General features: G+C 45.1%; 1 protein-coding gene across 1 annotated transcript in view; it reads right to left on the reverse strand.

Annotated features, from left to right (window-relative positions):
• Positions 1–18,002, reverse strand: part of CACNA1H (calcium voltage-gated channel subunit alpha1 H) — a 149,946-nt gene that overhangs the window by 29,139 nt on the left and 102,805 nt on the right. The window contains exons 11-16 of the mRNA XM_058157649.1: positions 10,234–10,385; positions 9,554–9,739; positions 8,344–8,461; positions 6,547–6,702; positions 630–720; positions 50–258 (exon numbers count right to left, since the gene is read on the reverse strand). Of these exons, the coding sequence (XP_058013632.1) occupies positions 50–258; positions 630–720; positions 6,547–6,702; positions 8,344–8,461; positions 9,554–9,739; positions 10,234–10,385 (912 nt within the window). The remainder of the gene's footprint in view (positions 1–49; positions 259–629; positions 721–6,546; positions 6,703–8,343; positions 8,462–9,553; positions 9,740–10,233; positions 10,386–18,002) is intronic.

Genomic DNA, 18,002 nt, shown 5'->3' on the forward strand with positions numbered 1-18,002 from the left:
TCCCACCCCTTCCCGGCCCTGGCACGTGGGCTACTTCTTGGAAAAATACCAAAGATTTCTGGTCAAAGTTGAGCGGGTCCACCGAGACGTTGCTGCCCCTTCTGGAGTCCCCAAAAGGGTAGGCCGAGTCCATGTGTGGAGACCCCTTTGGGGTGGGCATGGGGGTGGCTGCGGTGTGCATGATGATGGGCGGGGGCATGCTGCCCTTGCCCTCCAGGTGGCCGTTGGGCGTGACGGCCAATGAATACATCTTCATTTCTGCAAGGGAAGAGACAGGATCTTCTCAGTAATCTCTGGGCAAACTAATCCAGAGTTGGAGATGTTGTGAAGCTTCTTCTGTCCTTGAGCCACTTCTAGTCCAACCCTCTGCCCAAGCAGGAAATCTTACACCACTCTGGACAAATGGTTGTCCATTTCTCTGAGGGTCAATACAGAATTTCTTGGGGAAAGAAAAAGAGAAGCAAGCAGTGAAGTCCTGGTTGGTCCCATCTTCTTGCTTCCTCTAACGGCCCTCCAAAGGTCAACCTCTCCACCTAACCTGGCTGTCCAGAGCTTTGATCTTTCCCCTCGGGTGGAAAGTGAAGCCCTCAATGGCTGCCTTCCCCAGCCAGCCAGGCATTTCTCCTTACCAGAAGCATGGAGTTCCTTCAGCTTCTCAAACTCTTCCTCATAGTTGGTCGATGTTTTGTCTTCATCTGTGTCAGATCTGTTGGCATCACCCTGAAATGGCCCCAAAATAAAATAGAACAAACAGTTGGCGAAAGATTTGCAATTATGTCAGGTGAACGAAGCTGTCTGGAGACAAAAACCAAACCTTTGTCCTAGGTGTTATAAACATTTATTTTAAAAAAGACTTATTTCACGGCTCCTTGGTTTAGCATTCAAAACTCCTGGAAAACACAAGGTCTGTTTGGAATAGGCCCTCTTCAGAGTTTGCATGCAACAATTCTTTCTACTGTTGGGCAATAATGAGATTTGGGGACTTTTTTCAAATTTTCATCTACTTACTACGAGACTTCCTTCTACCATGTGTCTGTCCCGTGTTCTAGCTTGTTACTATAGTTTAGGCCCTCCCAAATTTAAATCCTGCTGAATAAATGATTCAGAAACGGAGAACTTTTTCCTCTCTGCATAATTTCATCAATGTCCCAATTACTGGCCTATTTCTAGGCCCTGAAGATTCCAAGATCCTCTTTTTTTGGAGGACGGTGAGGATTTTAAATAGTTCATCTTCTTCTTCAAAGCCCATTTTCTACCTGCCTTAGCTGACTTTGCGTGTGATCTCTTGTATTTAGGGGAGCCATTCCTGCTTGAATTTGGCGAGGCGTCTGCTGAAAATGGAACGCAGGAAATTCTCATTTGTTTAGTGACAGTTTGAAGTTACGACAGCACTGAAAAAAGTGGCTTATGACCGTTTTCACACTTATGACCGTTACAGCATCCCCGTAGTCACGTGATCCAAGTTGAAAGTTTGGCAACGGACTCACGTTTATGACGAGGACAGTGTCCCGGGGTCACGTGATCCCCTTTTGTGACCTTCTGATGAGCAAAGCCAGATTCATTTTACAACCGTCACTAACTTAACAACTGATTCACTTAAGAATTGTAGCAAGAAAGGTTGTAAAACGGAACAAAACTCTCTTAACAAATGTCTCACTTAAGCAAGAGAAAGTTTGGGCTCGGCTGTGTTTGTAAATCGAGGATTATATATACCATTTATATATATATAAATATATATATTTATATATATATTAAGACACATCTATTTATTTGCGCAGGATTGGACTAGGATTTTTAAAAAATTTTAAATCTGGTTTTAAATGGGGTTTTATTATTTATATTTCTATTTTAAGTATTCGGCCTATTGAATAAGTTTTTTAAATCAATGTTTTATTCTGTATATATTTATGTTTTTATCTGGCTGTAAACCGCCCTGAGTCCCTAGGGAGATAGGGCGGTATAAAAGTATGAACAAATAAATAAATAATAAATAAATATCGATAAGCTACATAAACTAGATCAGAGATATAACTAAATGAAAGGCCATTATTTTTTCCTTTGTTGTGTGTTCTTCTATTTTAGTTGTTCAATCCTATCGATAGCAAAGCTTCTCTTTTTTAGTGTTGTGTCAGATCAACACATATCTTAATAAATTATATTTTTCATTTATGTTCCTTGCGATCATCTGTAATAAAAAAATATTTATGAGATTTTCAAAATATGCTAGATCTTTGGATGCAATTTCTTTCCAGTACTTTGTGTTATTGGTGTTTTTTTTTTAATCTCACTACCACAGATAAAAAAAATATATCTTCCTTCTCTGTACCATTTCCAACATTTCCTGTGACATGATTTATCCATCTTGGCAATTGTTGGTGGACTTATACGTACCCGCTGCAGAATAGTTTGTACTAAATTCCCCTCCAATCATAGTTCTGTGTCAATGTTATTGATTCTACACGCCCCCCCCCCCCAAATAAATCTGCCTCAGGGCCTTTTTGAAACAGATCGAAATCCTCTTGTCTGCACAGCAGGTGTGCTTGCAAAGCTTCCTCTGATGATCAGGTGAATCAGAAATATTAAAAACATTCAGAGAAACCGGTAGAAGTAGAATCAGAATACAAAGCCGTATAGTTGACACGGGTCTCTTTGTGCATGTTTAAAACCTGCGTCTGGTTGCAACCTCTGGATCTGGGGGTACACGCCACCCCACCCCCCCAATGCCACTTGATCTAAGAGAGCTCAGGTGGAAGGAGCTGATGGACGGAGCTTTCCTGCTACCTAAGGGCTGTTTCGGCTTCTTTCTTAAGAGGAAACGAAAAGGGTTTGCTGGACATTTAAATCACAGCTTCAAGGGGTGTCATCACCACTTCTGAATCCTCTTCCCGCCCCTGCGGTTTGCCAAGCCTATAATTACATATTTATGCCGAGCAGAGAATGGGGCTGCCTGTCCCTAGTTCCGCAGAATCAGGCCATTTATGTGGCCAAGAGACTGAAAAATCTGGAAGACAACTCTTCATTACAGCTTATCCAATAATAACTTATTTTGCTGAGTAAATTAATGGCTTGCCTTCTTGTGAGCACATCTGCGAAGGAGGGTTCCCCCCTCATATTTGGAGCTAGGATGCTTTGGGGGGGGCAGGATGTCAACCAATTCTTGCCTGAATAAGACCCCTGGCTCTTAGACCCCACTCTTCTCCTCTGCTTAGCTGCTGACTTGCAACCAACTCAAGAAGCTCAGCATCTGGAGGCAAGCAGAAACAATGGGTACTCTAGGCCGCTCCTGAAAAGATGCCCTCTCCTGCTTGTCCAGTGCCAGCCGAGCGGCCAAATGTTTCCAGATGGTGGCTGCCAACCTCAAACTCTGGGAGAGAAGCTGAAGCCAAAAATGCTGGAGAATTGGCGGATGAATGGAGATCAGAAGAAGAGCAATGGATACACAGCTGTGGGGCTGGTGGAATTGTTCCTGATTGGTGGCCTCGGTTATTATTGTTGCTTATTTAGGGAAAAGCCATTGAAGAGATGGAAATGAAACTGTGGGTGGCGGATAGGGCCTCCGTGTTCCCAGAAATTCTGGGCTATTATCCCAGAGAACCATGTGCCGACCTCTTCTGTCTGTTGCCCTGCCTATCTCTGAACACAGATGTGGAGAAAATTGGGAGGATGGGTCTGTAGCACAGGGAGTCCAGAGAGACCCCGGCCAAGAACCGGCACTGGTGCAAAGCAGAGGAACAGTGTGTTCCTGTGGGACACAGCACACCGCATTGGGGCAGGCGGGCCCTAATGACATTCCTTCAGGCCACATAGCAGGGGTCTCCAACCTTGGCAACTTTCAGACTTCTGGACTTCAACTCCCAGAATTCTCCAGCCAGTTGAATTCTGGGAGTTGGGGGAGTCCACAAGTCTTAAAAGTTGCTAAGGTTGGAGAGGCCTGCTTTATATGGCTCATGAGATGGGCATTCTGGTAGCTCCTTCGAAGGCTGCAAAATATATCCAGGGCCATGATGGTGGAACCACAAGAGAGGGAGAGGTGGAGGCTGGAAGAAAGGAGAGCAGCCAAAGGCAGCAGCAAGGCCTTTGGAAGAGAAGGAAAGGCTGAAGCAAAGTTGAGAGAGAGAGAGAGAGAGAGAGAGAGAGAGAGAGAGAGAGAGAGGGAGAGAGAGAGAGAGAGAGAGAGAATTGACAGCATTTCCCCATCGCTGGTGAGCTCCATTGTTGTCTGTTTCTGCTTTTATCACCACTTGTCGGAGAGGGAGCCCCAGAGGGAAAGGCTGGAATTTACATGAGATGGATAGCTGTGATTCTTATGCATCTCTCAAAGCCAATGGCCATGAGAATTAGTGGGGGTTGGACTAGAAGGCCTCCAAGATCCCTTCCAGCTCTGTCACTCTGTTATTAAACCGAACGTCACATTCGATGACACTACCACTGCCTTAGTTGCCCTGGCCATGGGTTTCCCGAGAGGATCCAACGGGTCATTTTGTGGAGAAAAGGAAGCTTTGGATGAGTTTGCTCTCTAACTTATGTTTTCTGGTTATTATGAAGAGAGCCGATTTCGAGTGGGTAAAGAAGGCGAAGCTGCCAGAGCCGATTTCAAAAAACAGGAAATCAATAGCTAGCAAAAGCTCCACAACTCACAAGAATCTGGGAAAGGCTCAGACAATAATAAAATTGTCAGCCGGCCTCCCCAGACAGGAGCCAACCAGAGGCTGAATTCTCAGCCAAATTGGCCAAAGGCTGATGGGTAGCAGAGGATGAAATGAAGACACCAGGGCCACGATGGATGGAGGCTCTCTCGGTGGAAAAGAGCAGGAAGGAATAATCTTGTTACCGCAGTTGCAGTCAATTTGCCAGTGGCTGGAACTAAATTTAATGGAGCCTTTGGCCAATGCTGCTGCTGCTGCTGCTGCCATTTTTAATCCAATCAGTCTGAGTTAAGATGCAGGAGTTTTCCCCAAGCAAAATCATTTCTCATGGAGGGATTCCAAAGGAAGATCTTCTTGGAAAATCTGATAGACAGGCTTAGAACGTGAAGACAATCATTGTCAGCAGGAGGGCAACTGAACCAAAGCCAGCCAAAGAAGGGCAAGGAGGGGAGACTCAGGTCTTCACCCTTAGAGGAAGAACAGAATAATACTAAATACACGAGCTGGGGGAACGTGTGATTGCTCTCAACGTTAGACCTATGTTGACTTAGATCCTATAAAAAATCATATCTGCCGTCTGCAGGTTCAACTTTTGAAGATTTTATTCATCGTAGGCAATGAACCAAGTGGACATATATGAGTTCTGGACAGGAAGGAATGGATTTCCTGATCAACTGAGTCTTCTCCAACCATCAGGTGTGCTCCAGGTGGGACTTTCTGCTCCATTTTGTCAGTTTTGCCTTGCTTCTCAAACTGACTTCCTGCTCTGCTTCCATTTTTTTTGAACCTGATGGCCATTTTATGTCAGCAACCTGGCCACACCATCCCCCATTTTGTGTGTGGTTGAAGTAAGTCTAAATTACTCAGAGGCCGCCAGTAATGCATGGAGGAAAGTGGAGAGAAGAATTCAGGAGGAGAGCATAATTCTACCTGTTCTTTGTTCATTCCCCTGACGCTCCTTGAGGACTTGTGCCTTGAAGAGCAAAGCAATTTCTCATCCTGCTGAGAAAGGCAGTTTGGGCATCCAGAAATGGTAAATAGCCACTTGGTTCTTACTGAGCTGGGAAAACATAGTAATATTCCTCTCTCCTGCCTGTGATTAAAGCCCCTCTCTGAATCATCATTCTTCATTCAAGCAGGCTGACTGCAGGTAAGGCTCCAAGTTCATTTCCATACACTAATGACTTCATAAAAGCTCCTTGATGAGATGTGATGTGATGGGTTATATTTCTGAGGTGGAAATGGGGACATAACTCTTGCTGAAAACCCAAACTGTGCTATGGATTTATCTTGGAGAGATGTCAGAAGAAGGAAAGCTTAGCAGATCTGACCAGGACAAGTATGAAAGAGTTTCCTGAAGGACATGTTCATACGGAGTTCTTCCAGGAAGTGCAGTTGGACATTCATATCCAAGTGATCTTCTTGATGTTGTGACTTTTGCTTTCCTACAGTGAAAATGGTCTTCCTAGATCGCTGACAATGAACACCACAGCTGTCTGTGAATTTTGATGAAAATATTTTGAAATACATTGTCCTAACTAGACATTTTTGTATTTGTAGTCACCTTATTTAGAAGGCATCAGGGTGGGAAGCTAGTTATTTGCAGGCGCATTTTGAAAAATAATTTTGTTTAACCAACTGCTGAGATAAGCCCAACTAACAACCATCTAATCCCAGGCCACAAAATTCAATCGTGGTCTGTTATACCTGCTGAATATGTTTAGATAATTGGAATTTATATCTGTGCCACTGAAATGAATGCCCACTATATAAGATGTTACGATGATACGATTACACCATTCATAAATAAGGAGCTGTGTCTCAACGTGTCCTTGACACCATTAAGGTCTGTGGAGTCACTCAACAAAAAACCCCAACCAACCATTCATGGATCCCTTACCTCGGCTTGGAAACCTTCTACCAGGATGGCGACCAAGAGGTTGAAGAGGACATAATTGCCAAAGGTCATCAGAGCCACAAAGTAGAGAGCAGCCCAGGAGGAGGTGGAGGCCATTCCATTGTAGAGGACCACGTTCCAGTCTTCCTGGGTCAGGATCTGAAAGAAGCAGTTGGGACAGGAAGAGCATCGGAACCCCCTTCTGAACCCCCTTGTGTTTCCATGCTTGGTTATTAGTCCTTCCAAGTGGTCTCACATGTACAGTCCTTTTGCTATAGCATCTTCTTCCTGCATGGCTCCATCATTGTGTGTGTTTCCAAGGAAAGGAGCTGGTAAGAATCTACAACAACTACTGGTTGAATAATTGTTGAGTGGAGTTTCTTTCTTGTGCATGTTCAGAAAAATGTACAAGATCAGACCCATCTAGTTAGCAGCTTTCTCCCAGGAATGAAGGCCCATCAGGTTCCTGCCCCACCCCCAGGAAAATTGCTCGCCATTCCACCAGCCAAGATTGAAGTGAGACACCAAGGACCAACATCTGGATGGATCTAATTGCCACAGGTTCCTCCCCTTCCCAGACTCTCTCCCCTTCTTGGCAGTTCATCTGCGGGTCAGTTGCCGAGATGGACCTCCTCTTATTTGCCTCCTGCTATTGACCAAACTGGGACCAAATCTGATTGCCACCCATCCTTCCCAGGACTAACTTCAGAGACTTCCATTTTGTGTGGAAGCGCCACAGGTAAAAAGTACCTCCGATACGATACCCAGAGTCATTTTTTTCTTCTCCTTTCCAGTGTGTCTTTTTCCTGCTGACTCACAATATTTGCTGAAATAGTGAGCCATTGATCATAAATGCAAATGAGGGCTTTGCATTAGGATGGGAGACAAAAAAACTTTGTCTCTATTCAAAAGAGCAAGGCTTTGGTTATTGTTAACAATGGTGCTAATTAGATCAGTTTTGTTTATAGGTCACGCTTCTTCCTGTGGACAGGTATGGAGGGTGACCAAGAATACCTGAGCTCTAGAAAGCAGAAGCCTTTCCCTCCAGACTTGCCTCATCTTAACCAGATAAGCTGTTTTCAAACCCATCATGGAGCCAAAAGCCAGCCTTCCTTTCACCCAGCCCCCCCCCCACTTGATAATGCAGCTTCCAATGACCTTGACAAGAAGCATTAAGTTTAGCTTCGGTCTTTTTTACACCTAATTTAGTGAGCTGTGAGACTCTGCTAGAAAACAGCACCAGCCTCTCTATTAGACGGACAGAGTGACAGCATAAATGACACGAAGCTGCTGTCAGATTCTCCCAGCAGTCAATTATTTAATCCTTGGTGGTTGTTTATCTAGAGGGGGGAGGGGGGGCTTGAAGGGGAGGGAGACTCAGCATTTTCCGATCTTCCAGAGAATTTTCAACTGATTCTAATCTTCTAAAGCCGTGATTTTAAAACTCGGCCACCTTAAGACGGGTGGACTTCGACTCCCAGAATTCCCCTGCCAGCATGTAATTTGTAATGCTGACCTACATATTGGCGGTTTGGAGATAACAGGCTGCAAAAGGTGCATCTTAAATTTCCTGGAATTATTTCCAACTGGGGTTGGATCCGCCTGTCTGACGATTGACCCCCCCAGTGTGCAGGAGGAGTAAGGAAAGTCCACCATGCTGGCTTCTAGAATAGTTACCGTGATCTCTTTGGGAAGGCTCCGATATTCTGCCTTTAAACAGGGAAGCTCCATGAAGCCCTTGAAGAATCAGCTGGAAAGGCTGGGGATGTTTTACACAAACAAGCATCTGAAGGACTTTACCTGAAACACGGTGACAATTGCCCACAGCAGGGAATCAAAGTTCTTTCGGTCTGGCATGGTGTCTCCTGTCTCTGTCCTTAAGCCAAATTTGCACCCAAAAAGATGCATACCTAGGATGCTGTGAAGGAGGAGGGGAAGGAAAAAGAGAGAGAGAGGGAGGGAGGGAGAGCGAGAGGGAGAGGGAGAGAAAGAAAGAAAGAAAGAAAAGATGGTTGAAAAAGCAAACAGCTTATTTGAACCGGGTATTTGAAAAGGTTTTGGCTCCTGTTTCATCTTGGACAGCAGTCTGAAATAACTCAGGTTGGATAATAGAAAAAAGTGAGCTTTTTTGCAATCAAAGAAGAGAGAATTTTGCAATTGTATTGTTCTGCAAGAGAAATCAGAAACTTCTTCATTCTAATTTTTCCTTTTCATTCTTTCTGTCTGCACTTTTGCCCCTTTCCTTTCCTTATTCTTTGTTTGTGCTAGTTTTTATGCCCTTTGTAAAACTTCAATCAAAAATTTGTAATAATGATATAACTCAGGTCATTGTTCCTTTTCCAGATTGTTGACTAGGAAACATGAGTGAAGTAGCACCATCTTCTCCAACCTGGATCCCACCAGGGCCAGGAGGAACAAAAAAGAGAGCTGGGCCTCCCCCAGACCCCGAAAGCACCAGATTGGAGAAACGCAAAGGGTGTTTGCGTAGATAAAGAATTAGCCTCTTTATCTACCTGAAGCCTACAAAATCTTATTTGACTTTCTCTATAAATGTTTCACAGATGCAAAACTCTGCCTCCCCTTTGAAGAATATTGTACTTGATGTACATTTATTGCAGGAGGGGAGGGGGACCTCTTGAACTTTTCAGGGGGTCTATGTCAACCCAAGAAGACTCTCGTCCTACTTGGAGAGGAGCCGTCCTTGGCCTCCGATGCAGGCGTCTCACTGTTATTGCCAACTATCACAAACAAAGAGGGAGGCCCTGTTGTGTCATGCTTGTCACTTTGCATCTCTCATTTGTCTCCTGGGTGGCAGGATGCAGAAGGAATGAGGCGGCCCGGGGTACATCGATCGGCAGAATGCCAGCCTGTCACTATGTGGAGAGGCCATTTTTATTCCCACGTGTTGGGCAAATGGGATCCTTGTCACTCTAATTGGTGCAGCACCGAGAGGAACACAAGAGCCAGCTAACTAGGCAAGACAGGCGAAGCGCCCAGCAACACCGCCTACCTGAAGATGAAGATGAAAAGCATGAGCAGCATGCAGAAAGTGGCCACGTTGTCCATGGTCTTCATGAGAACCACCAACTGCCGGCGGAGAGCTGGCATGAACCGCACCAGCTTGAGAACCCGGAGGAGTCGGAAGGTCCTCAGCACCGAAAGACCCCCGTCGGCCTGGCCAATGATCTCCCAGACACTGCGGGACAGAGAAGGAGATTCAGGCAACTTGGGCTGTCCAGCTCCCGAGCAACCCTCAGCTTCCTAATTGTCCCTGAAGGCAGAGATGGCCTGGGGGCACAGTTGCTTATTTTGGCCTATGGGCAGATAATGAAGCTGGGCCCAGAGAAGGCTTTTTTCCCATTGGGGATTTGGACACATGATGGTCAAAAAAGGGAGATATAAGTGTAGCTTCTCTGGGGACTCCCTCCCCTCCCCTCCCAGCTCCTCTGCAGATGCAGCTAAGTCAGCACATCTTCCCCATAGACAATTCGGGGAGGTGACCCCAGGGAACACCAGAAGTGGAATATTACTTCCCCAAGATTTGCTGCAGTGGTAAAAAAGATAAGCAGGCAAGGAAATTCAGCTGGCAGGCAATTTCAATCTTTTCTCTCTCTCCCCCCTTTGCCCCAGTTTTAAGTAGAGGGAACCACGTGGAGGATTCTTCTGAGGCAACGTTAGGAGCCAACTTACCTGATGACAACAATGATGCCGTCAAAAATGTTGTAGGGGTTCTTGATGTAACCCCAGATGCCAAAAGCCAAGAGCTTGAGGAGCATCTCCAGAGCAAACATGCTTGTGAAGACAATGTTGCTGATCTCCAGGGCATTGGTTAGCTCATCCGGCTGGGCAAGAGGGAGAAATCAAGGTAACTCAAGTCAGAATGGAGGCCAAAATACTCCCCTTAGCTATTATTCTCTAACTTCTCGTTGAAGATGAAGAAGAGCCGAATATTTGACAACGACAATTTTATCTTGCTCCATCGTGATTGTCAAGCTGAGTTATTTTTGTGAGCCTGTGACCAGGGGGATTGTTATCACAATGGAAAATAGGGTGACAGGATCCAAAATATGGAAAAGTAATAATTGCAGATGGCGTATCAAACAAGATAGGATCGAGATAGGAGAAGAATTGTCTAAAATGCACATCTACTGAATTGCAAATATTAGTAATTGAGAAGGAAGATTTTAGTGTTTATCATATCCATCCATCTATCTATCCTCTATATCCTCTATTATCTAGATAGATAGACATAGATATAAATAGATATAGTGATAGAGATAGAGATACACACACACACACACACACACACACACACACACACACGTTTTAAACTCCCCTTCTCAACCCAACACACAGTCTTGCCTTGCCACAGCCTCTCAGGCCAGTTTATTTATTCATAGAACAGTTTTTCAGCCAGAATGCATGAAATATGAATTGCAGCAAGAGACATGAATAGCCACAAGGAATCAACAAAGAAAGACTGGCTGGGAAGAACATTCTTCCTCTATCTTGTCCTTGGTTTCCAAGCAACTCCTGTAAATGTTGCATTGAAAGTGATCTAATCCACTCAACTGGACTGTTGACAACAACTCAAACTAATTACGGAAGCTAACCAGAAGATCCACCAGCAAGGACTTTCCAATTCTCTTCCCTTGCGCTATAAGACAAGAAGTGAGTATGGAAAGACAGAGAAAGTTTCTTGAGCTTTCCTGCAGATCTTGTTAATTCATGGAAGAAAAAGAGCACCCGGAGTGGGAAGAAAACCATTTTTTCCCCAACTTCATGCAAACCTCCCCCTGTCTGCTTGTTCTGCCCTGGTCTCTGCCCAGAGGTGGGTTTCAGCAGGTTCTGACCAGTTCTGGAGAACCGGTAGCAGAAATTTTGAGTAATTTGGAGAATTAGTAAATACCACCTCTGGCTGGCCCTGCCCCCACCTATTCTCTGCCCCCTGAGTCCCAGCTGATTGGGAGGAAATGGGGATTTTGCCCTAACCTTCCCCTGCCACGCCCACCAAGCTACGCCCACAGAACCGGTAGTAAAAAATGTGGAATCCCACCACTGTCTGTGCCGCAGCTGAAATGTGAGACACCTTTGCAACTAAATGTGCAATGCGGTGTCAGTACAAAAAGGACTATACACAAAAAAAAGGGGGGTATTTGGGAAAATAATGTATGAAAAAACCCAACACATGGGGAAATAAATGCCTTAGAAAAATAAATGCCTCTTTTGTGCAGAAATTGGATGCGATGGAGATCTGAACACTTAAGGTTATGCTCCCAGCCAAGAAAGGGGCTGATTTATTCTCCTTTAGGGCTGACTAATCTCCATATCTCTTGGCTAATTTCCTAAGATGATGGGAGTCTGTTCCACCTTCTCCTGCTCAGGAACCCCAAGCAGAAAAGGGAATTTATGGGGAGGGGGGAAATGCCTTCTCTTTCTGTGTTCATCATCCACAAAGCAGCGTGTTGGGAACCTGAAGGGACCAGATTGGTCAAGAGCTGAGGGATATGGGAATTAATGCCCAACGGAGCGAGGAAAAACAAGGGCTCAGTCTTAGATGTCATGTAGCTGTCAGAATGACAAGAAGACAATCCCGGATTAAACAGAAGTGGAGACGGGTTCATTGTGGGATTTTTTGGGGTGGGTGGGTTTGCAAGGAAAGGTTGCATCTCTTCCCTAACTTTTCTCACGTAGCGAGGCAGCCTCGTCTTGTACAACAGCCAGACTTCCTTGCACTGAGAATGAGCGCAGATGATTGCATGGTGTGTTTGGTTGGGTTCCAAGCCTGCAAAAAAGCCTTCCAAAGACTCGACTCCGTGGAATTGCAGCCTTGGACCCCTTTCTCCTTACAGACAAAAGGGGAATGATTAAGGGGACAATTCACCACAATTAGCCTGGGACAAGCAACATAGGAGAAGGAACTCCATGAGTGTCGAGATGCACGGCGGTGACAGGATGCCAGAAGAAGTAAATTGCAAGAGGGATGAGCATGCAAAACCAGTGCTAGAGTAACTCAGGTTTTCCCAGTCTTGGGAACTTTAAGACATGTGGACTTCAGCTTCCATTCTATCTAAAGGAGACAATCAACAAGCCCAAAGTAAACAGAAAGACCCTAAAAACACCTCCCCACCAGCAATCAGCACCCAGATGAGCACAGATTAACTCCAGGATCAACATCAGACCAACCATCAAGAAGTAAACAATAGGCCAACCAAGGAATTGCCAAAAAACCCCAACAGTAAATGGCCCAATCAAAGAACCCTTAAGATCACCCCAGCCAATACTAACAGGGCAAGCCACAGGGATAGAGCAAACCCCACTCCCTACTAGCACTGATAATGTTTCCTAGTTGGGTCATGAAACATTTGCAAGAAAACTCAAGCTCAGAGACCACCAAGGACCGTTCGTTTCAATCCTGAGCTACAAATATTCTCTTTTATTGGAGTCAAGTTGCATTCAGAGAAGGCAAAACCATGTCAACAGAGAAAAACTGCTCTGAAAAGAATTGGGCAATGGATCTGTAGCAATGGGTCCCATTCTGAGATCCAAGGGTAAAAATCAGCGCACAGGCACCACCCTAGAATGTGTTCATCCATTTGCCTTCTTCTCATAAGGACACAAGCTTGTCCTTTTAGTAGGGATTGTGTATAGACCAGGATGCTAAATGAGACTCTGAAGCAGGATTTCCCTTCCCTTGTTGAGCCCTGGGATGGATGTTATGGGCTATAAAAGCCCTCGTTTGCCTCCCCATGAAGTTCTGCAGCTACATGAGTGGCCACGGCACAGATTAAACCTTTTACTTAACTCATGGAGCTCTGCAATCTCTCCCATGACTAATCTGTTTAACTAATGAATTACTTTCTGGCCACCATATTAGATTTCCAGTGCATGTACATCATTAAGGAAGTAAGTACTTGATAGAGCACCCCTCCCCCCACTTTAAAAAAAAAATACAAATACAGGAGATTAGAAGAGGGCTCAGGTAGGATTAACTAAGCCCCCTTCTCACCCCATTCCACCTCCTTTCCAATTGCTGGAAATCCTTTAAAAGGGTTTCCACTCTTGGGTGGGTGAGGAGCTGAATGAATGATCTGGTTAAAAGAAGGAGGCAGGGCTTCTGAGCACTACTTAGTGTCCAGTCAGCTCCTAGAATCGCAGAGCATGCTAAAAAAACAAAACCTGAAAAGAAAGGGGAACAAATTCAATCGTTTGAGCTAGCATTGATGGAGGCCCAGAATGGCAGGTGGGGTTCTCCTGGGGATGTGACTTTTGGAGTTTCAAAGCACCTTGCTACCTACTTGTTCTGGAAAAGAGAAAAGGAGGTGACCGTGTTTAAACACGGCAACTTTAAGACTTGTGTCTTTCTGGGTTTTTTGTTTTTTTTTTTTGGATATTTCACTTCTCACCCAAAAACTTCTTCAATTTTGACAACCATGACCTGGATGACTGAGAATCTCCATAGACATTTAAGACTTGTGGACTTCAACTCCCAGAAGCAATGAGAATTTGGGGATTTGAAGTCCACAAGTCTTAAAGTCACCAAGTTTGGAGAGCCCTGGTCTTGAATGTGGGATCTGATTTCCAGCAGGTTTGGTTTTGGGAGTGAATCAGCTGCTTCCTCGCATTCCTGTCCCTTTAACTTTGCTGAGGAACCAACCGAGGTCCTGAGGGGACAGCCCTCCCTCCTTAAGGCAGACTTCCTAGCCACACTCAGGACTCCCGGCAAGCCACTGAGGCTTGCCTCCCCCCATTTCTCAGCCTCACTTGACAAAAAGCAATTCTATTTCAAGTGGCTTAAATGCCAGGCTGGATTAGATCAATTACCAGGAAGAATCGGGAGAGACGTTCAGGAGATGCTGCTACCTGAAGCTTCTCTTTCTGGAGAACAGAAGCTAAATCAGGGGTGTCCAATCCTGCCTGTGGACTTCATCTCCCCCCAATTTCCCAGTGGTGGACTTTGGGGGAGAAAATGGCCTTGACTTCTTCTTGTCTTTTCTTCCATGGTCTTTACCCAGAAATCCACCACGTCCATTTTTGCACTAACCTGCATATCGGTTTAAAGGAGGACATCTACCGACAGACCCACAAAGTTTCTTTGGATCTGGGAAGATTTGGCGAGTGGAAATGCAATCCACCGTCCACGGGATCATTTTCACAAGTGGCCTCTGAGATCCAAGAGAAAAACTCAGTTTGATTCAGAGGATTTAAGAAAGATTTATGAGGTCTGCAAGTTGTCCTTTAAAAAAAAAAAAAAGAAACCCCAAATCCAAATATTTTGGCCTTTGCAGGAAAGGAATTCCAAACCTCAGACCGTTGGCTTGCTCTTTTCTGCACCGTTTCCAAAAAGACAGAAGGAGGAGGGAGGGCTGGGGGAATTCAGAATAGCTTCTTGCTCTTTGCAGCATGTTGAGACAATAACTTTGGTCAACCAACAGGGAGATCAAAAGCCATTCTGGTTGCCATTGTTTACTCTTCCAACTTCCAGGGTGCTGGGAATGTTTAATCAAGCAGGGAGGCCTCAGAGATCCCTTTGGCCAAGCCGTTACCCATCCCGAGGAATAGACTTTTATGGAGATTCTTTCTGGCAGGGGCTGCTTGGTGGCGGGTACGACAAAGAGGAGGGGGAGGCTGAAGCCGGATGGTGTGCCAGAACAAAGGGTTCCTTGGTTCAAGCAGCCCATCCATTAGAGAAGAGGTCAAGGAAACATTGGGAAAGTCAACTGCTGTGAATGAAGGGGAGGAGGGATGGAGAAGGACCTGCTGAGGGATGAACTTCAAAGGATAACAGCATTGGAAGGGACCCTGGAGGTCATCCAGTCCAACCCCCAGCTCAAATAGGAGACTCTATACCATTTCAGACAAGTGGCTGTCCAGTCTCTTCTTAAAAGCCTCCAGTGATTGGGCACTCACAACTTCTGAAGTAACCCAGAATGGTTGATACTTCACTTAGCAGAAACTTGCCTTAATTTTCTTGAGGCATAAATAAATAAATAAGCAGCCCAGGAAAATCAGATCTGTTTTAGAAAGCCACACACACCAAAAGAAGACCTCTCCACTTCTATTTCATATTGCATTTCAATAACCCACCATTAATATTTGTAAGCATGTCATGGATCCTCAAAGAAAGGGAAGCCTGATCTCCACAAAGGAAGGAAGGAAGGAGAAAAGAGGAAAAGGGAGGGAGGGAGGGAGGATATTCAGTCCTAAGGTGATTTCAAGGACCTGATGAAGAATAGGCTGCATTCAACCTCCGTCAGAACTTCTATTAAGAGCAAAGAAGCTGGTATGATGTTTGAGTTCCATTTGCAATTAATCTGAGCTGATAAGGCTAAACTGATCTGGCTGGGATCTGTGTTAGAAACCCCCCTTGGCTCTTGGTCCCCCTTCCTGGAGTGGCACCTCTTTTCACCCAAATCATCAAGGCCCCAGGGAGCAATCTTGCAATCCAAAGCAGCCAATGGCATTCCCACAGAAGCTTGTGCCACGCCTGGGACCCGGTTACTGATAGAGCTGTCACCGCTGCTGAGCCACCTGGTCGTTGGTTGATCACTCCAATCCATCACAATTGGATCAAAGTGTAAAGGATGAGATTCACAGGCCAGCGATTGCATCTCAGAACTCTGGCTTGCCAAGTAAAATTCTCCATTTCCGCAGCCTCCCTCTTTCCTCCCATTTGCTGAATTACATTAAACCAGATTACATTACATTTCATTAATTCAATTTAGGCCCTGCCCAACTCTGAACTAACTCTGAGTGATGTCCTATGGAACCAGACAGAATAGAAAATACAATGCAATCATTTTGAAAGGAAAAAAAAAGAAAGAAATGGGAGAAGAGTTCCTTCCTTTGGAGAAATCAGCAACTGAACTGGAAGGAAAGAATTGGCTTTCTGGAGTTTGGGATCGCCAAAGGCTTAGCTTGCCCAAGGGCTTGAGGGCAAACATCTCAGGTCGAAATGCACCCCACTTTCCACTTCCCAAAGAAAAATGGGGGGAGAACAAGGTGGGAGTAATAACAGCTGTTGAGTTTGATAACCTTTTCATAGGAGTGAAATGTAAATTTTGTTACTACTGGTTCAGTGGGCATGGCTTGGTGGGGGGTAATGTGACTGGGTGGGTGTGGCCACCTTTTTTTTTTACTTTTAAAAGCATTTTTAAAATGCTTTTTTAAAAAATGCTTTTAAAAGCCTCTGATGATCAGGCAACTCAGCTGGGATTGCCAGAGGAGCCTTTTAAAAGCATTTTTTACAGCCTCTTCAGCTGAAGAGGTTGTAGAGAAAATGCTTTTAAAGGGTTCTGATGATCCCAACTGAGCCGCGCAATCATCAGAGGCTTTTTTTTTTTACTTTTAAAAGCATTTTTAAAATGCTTTTTTAAAAAATGCTTTTAAAAGCCTCTGATGATCAGGCAACTCAGCTGGGATTGCCAGAGGAGCCTTTTAAAAGCATTTTTTACAGCCTCTTCAGCTGAAGAGGTTGTAGAGAAAATGCTTTTAAAGGGTTCTGATGATCCCAGCTGAGCCGCGCGATCATCAGAGGCTTTTTTTTTTTACTTTTAAAAGCATTTTTTCGGCCGAAGGAAAAATACTTTGAAAAGTAAAAAAAAAAACCCAACCTCTGATGATTGCACGGCTCAGCTGGGTATGGGGGTGGGGTGAGGACAGGGATTTTTGCTACCGGTTCTCCGAACCACCCGCTGCCATCGCTACCGGATCGAGCAATCCAGTCCGAACCGGGAGCATTTCACTCCTGCCTTTTCCATATCTGAGCTTGTGCAAAAGTCTTGTGTTAACCAGGCATTCAGTTGTGGGAGGCTGCACAGAAGCTGTTCTGGATCAACCACAAAGCTCCCCAGGGCTCCCAGCCAGTGACTAATTATTGGATCGTTAACCTTACATGAAGCTCAGTTAAAAGGAATTCTGAGGTTTGAGAAACGTCCCACTTGCCTTTCAGAGAGTGTGGGATTCCTATATGCACCAGTTCCCCTCTCTTATTTCAGCCCCATATTAACCTTATGAGGGAGGGTATTCTGTGAGAGACGAGATGGATCATCCACTTCTGAAGATCAGGCTGGACTTCAACCAGGTCCCCGTTCACCCCTTTAACTTCTTCCCTTCTTGCAAAGAGACGTTGCCTTCTTGCGTCTTCTCTCCCACAACTGACTTTGCCTTCAGTGAGGTCTTCAGAAGACCCAACTGGTTGGTTGCTCAAGGCAGTGATATCCTATCATTCACTCATGGATCTCTGATGGGTGAGCTCATCCTTGCATCTCCTCCAGCAAAGGCAAACAAGTTGGAAGCAGAGGGGAACATTTCACAAGTGAATTCCAACTCTCTCCTAAAACTGCAGACAAAAGGAGGAGGAGCTTTGTCCAGCCACAATGACCCAGCTGTGCTTCAGGGATAACTCATCCCCTTCCAGCCAACTGTCCTTCATGAGATGCCAGCATCTGGGACATGGT

The sequence above is a fragment of the Ahaetulla prasina genome, chromosome 14 (genome assembly GCF_028640845.1).
Source record: "Ahaetulla prasina isolate Xishuangbanna chromosome 14, ASM2864084v1, whole genome shotgun sequence".
In the NCBI taxonomy this organism is placed as follows: Eukaryota; Metazoa; Chordata; class Lepidosauria; order Squamata; family Colubridae; genus Ahaetulla; species Ahaetulla prasina.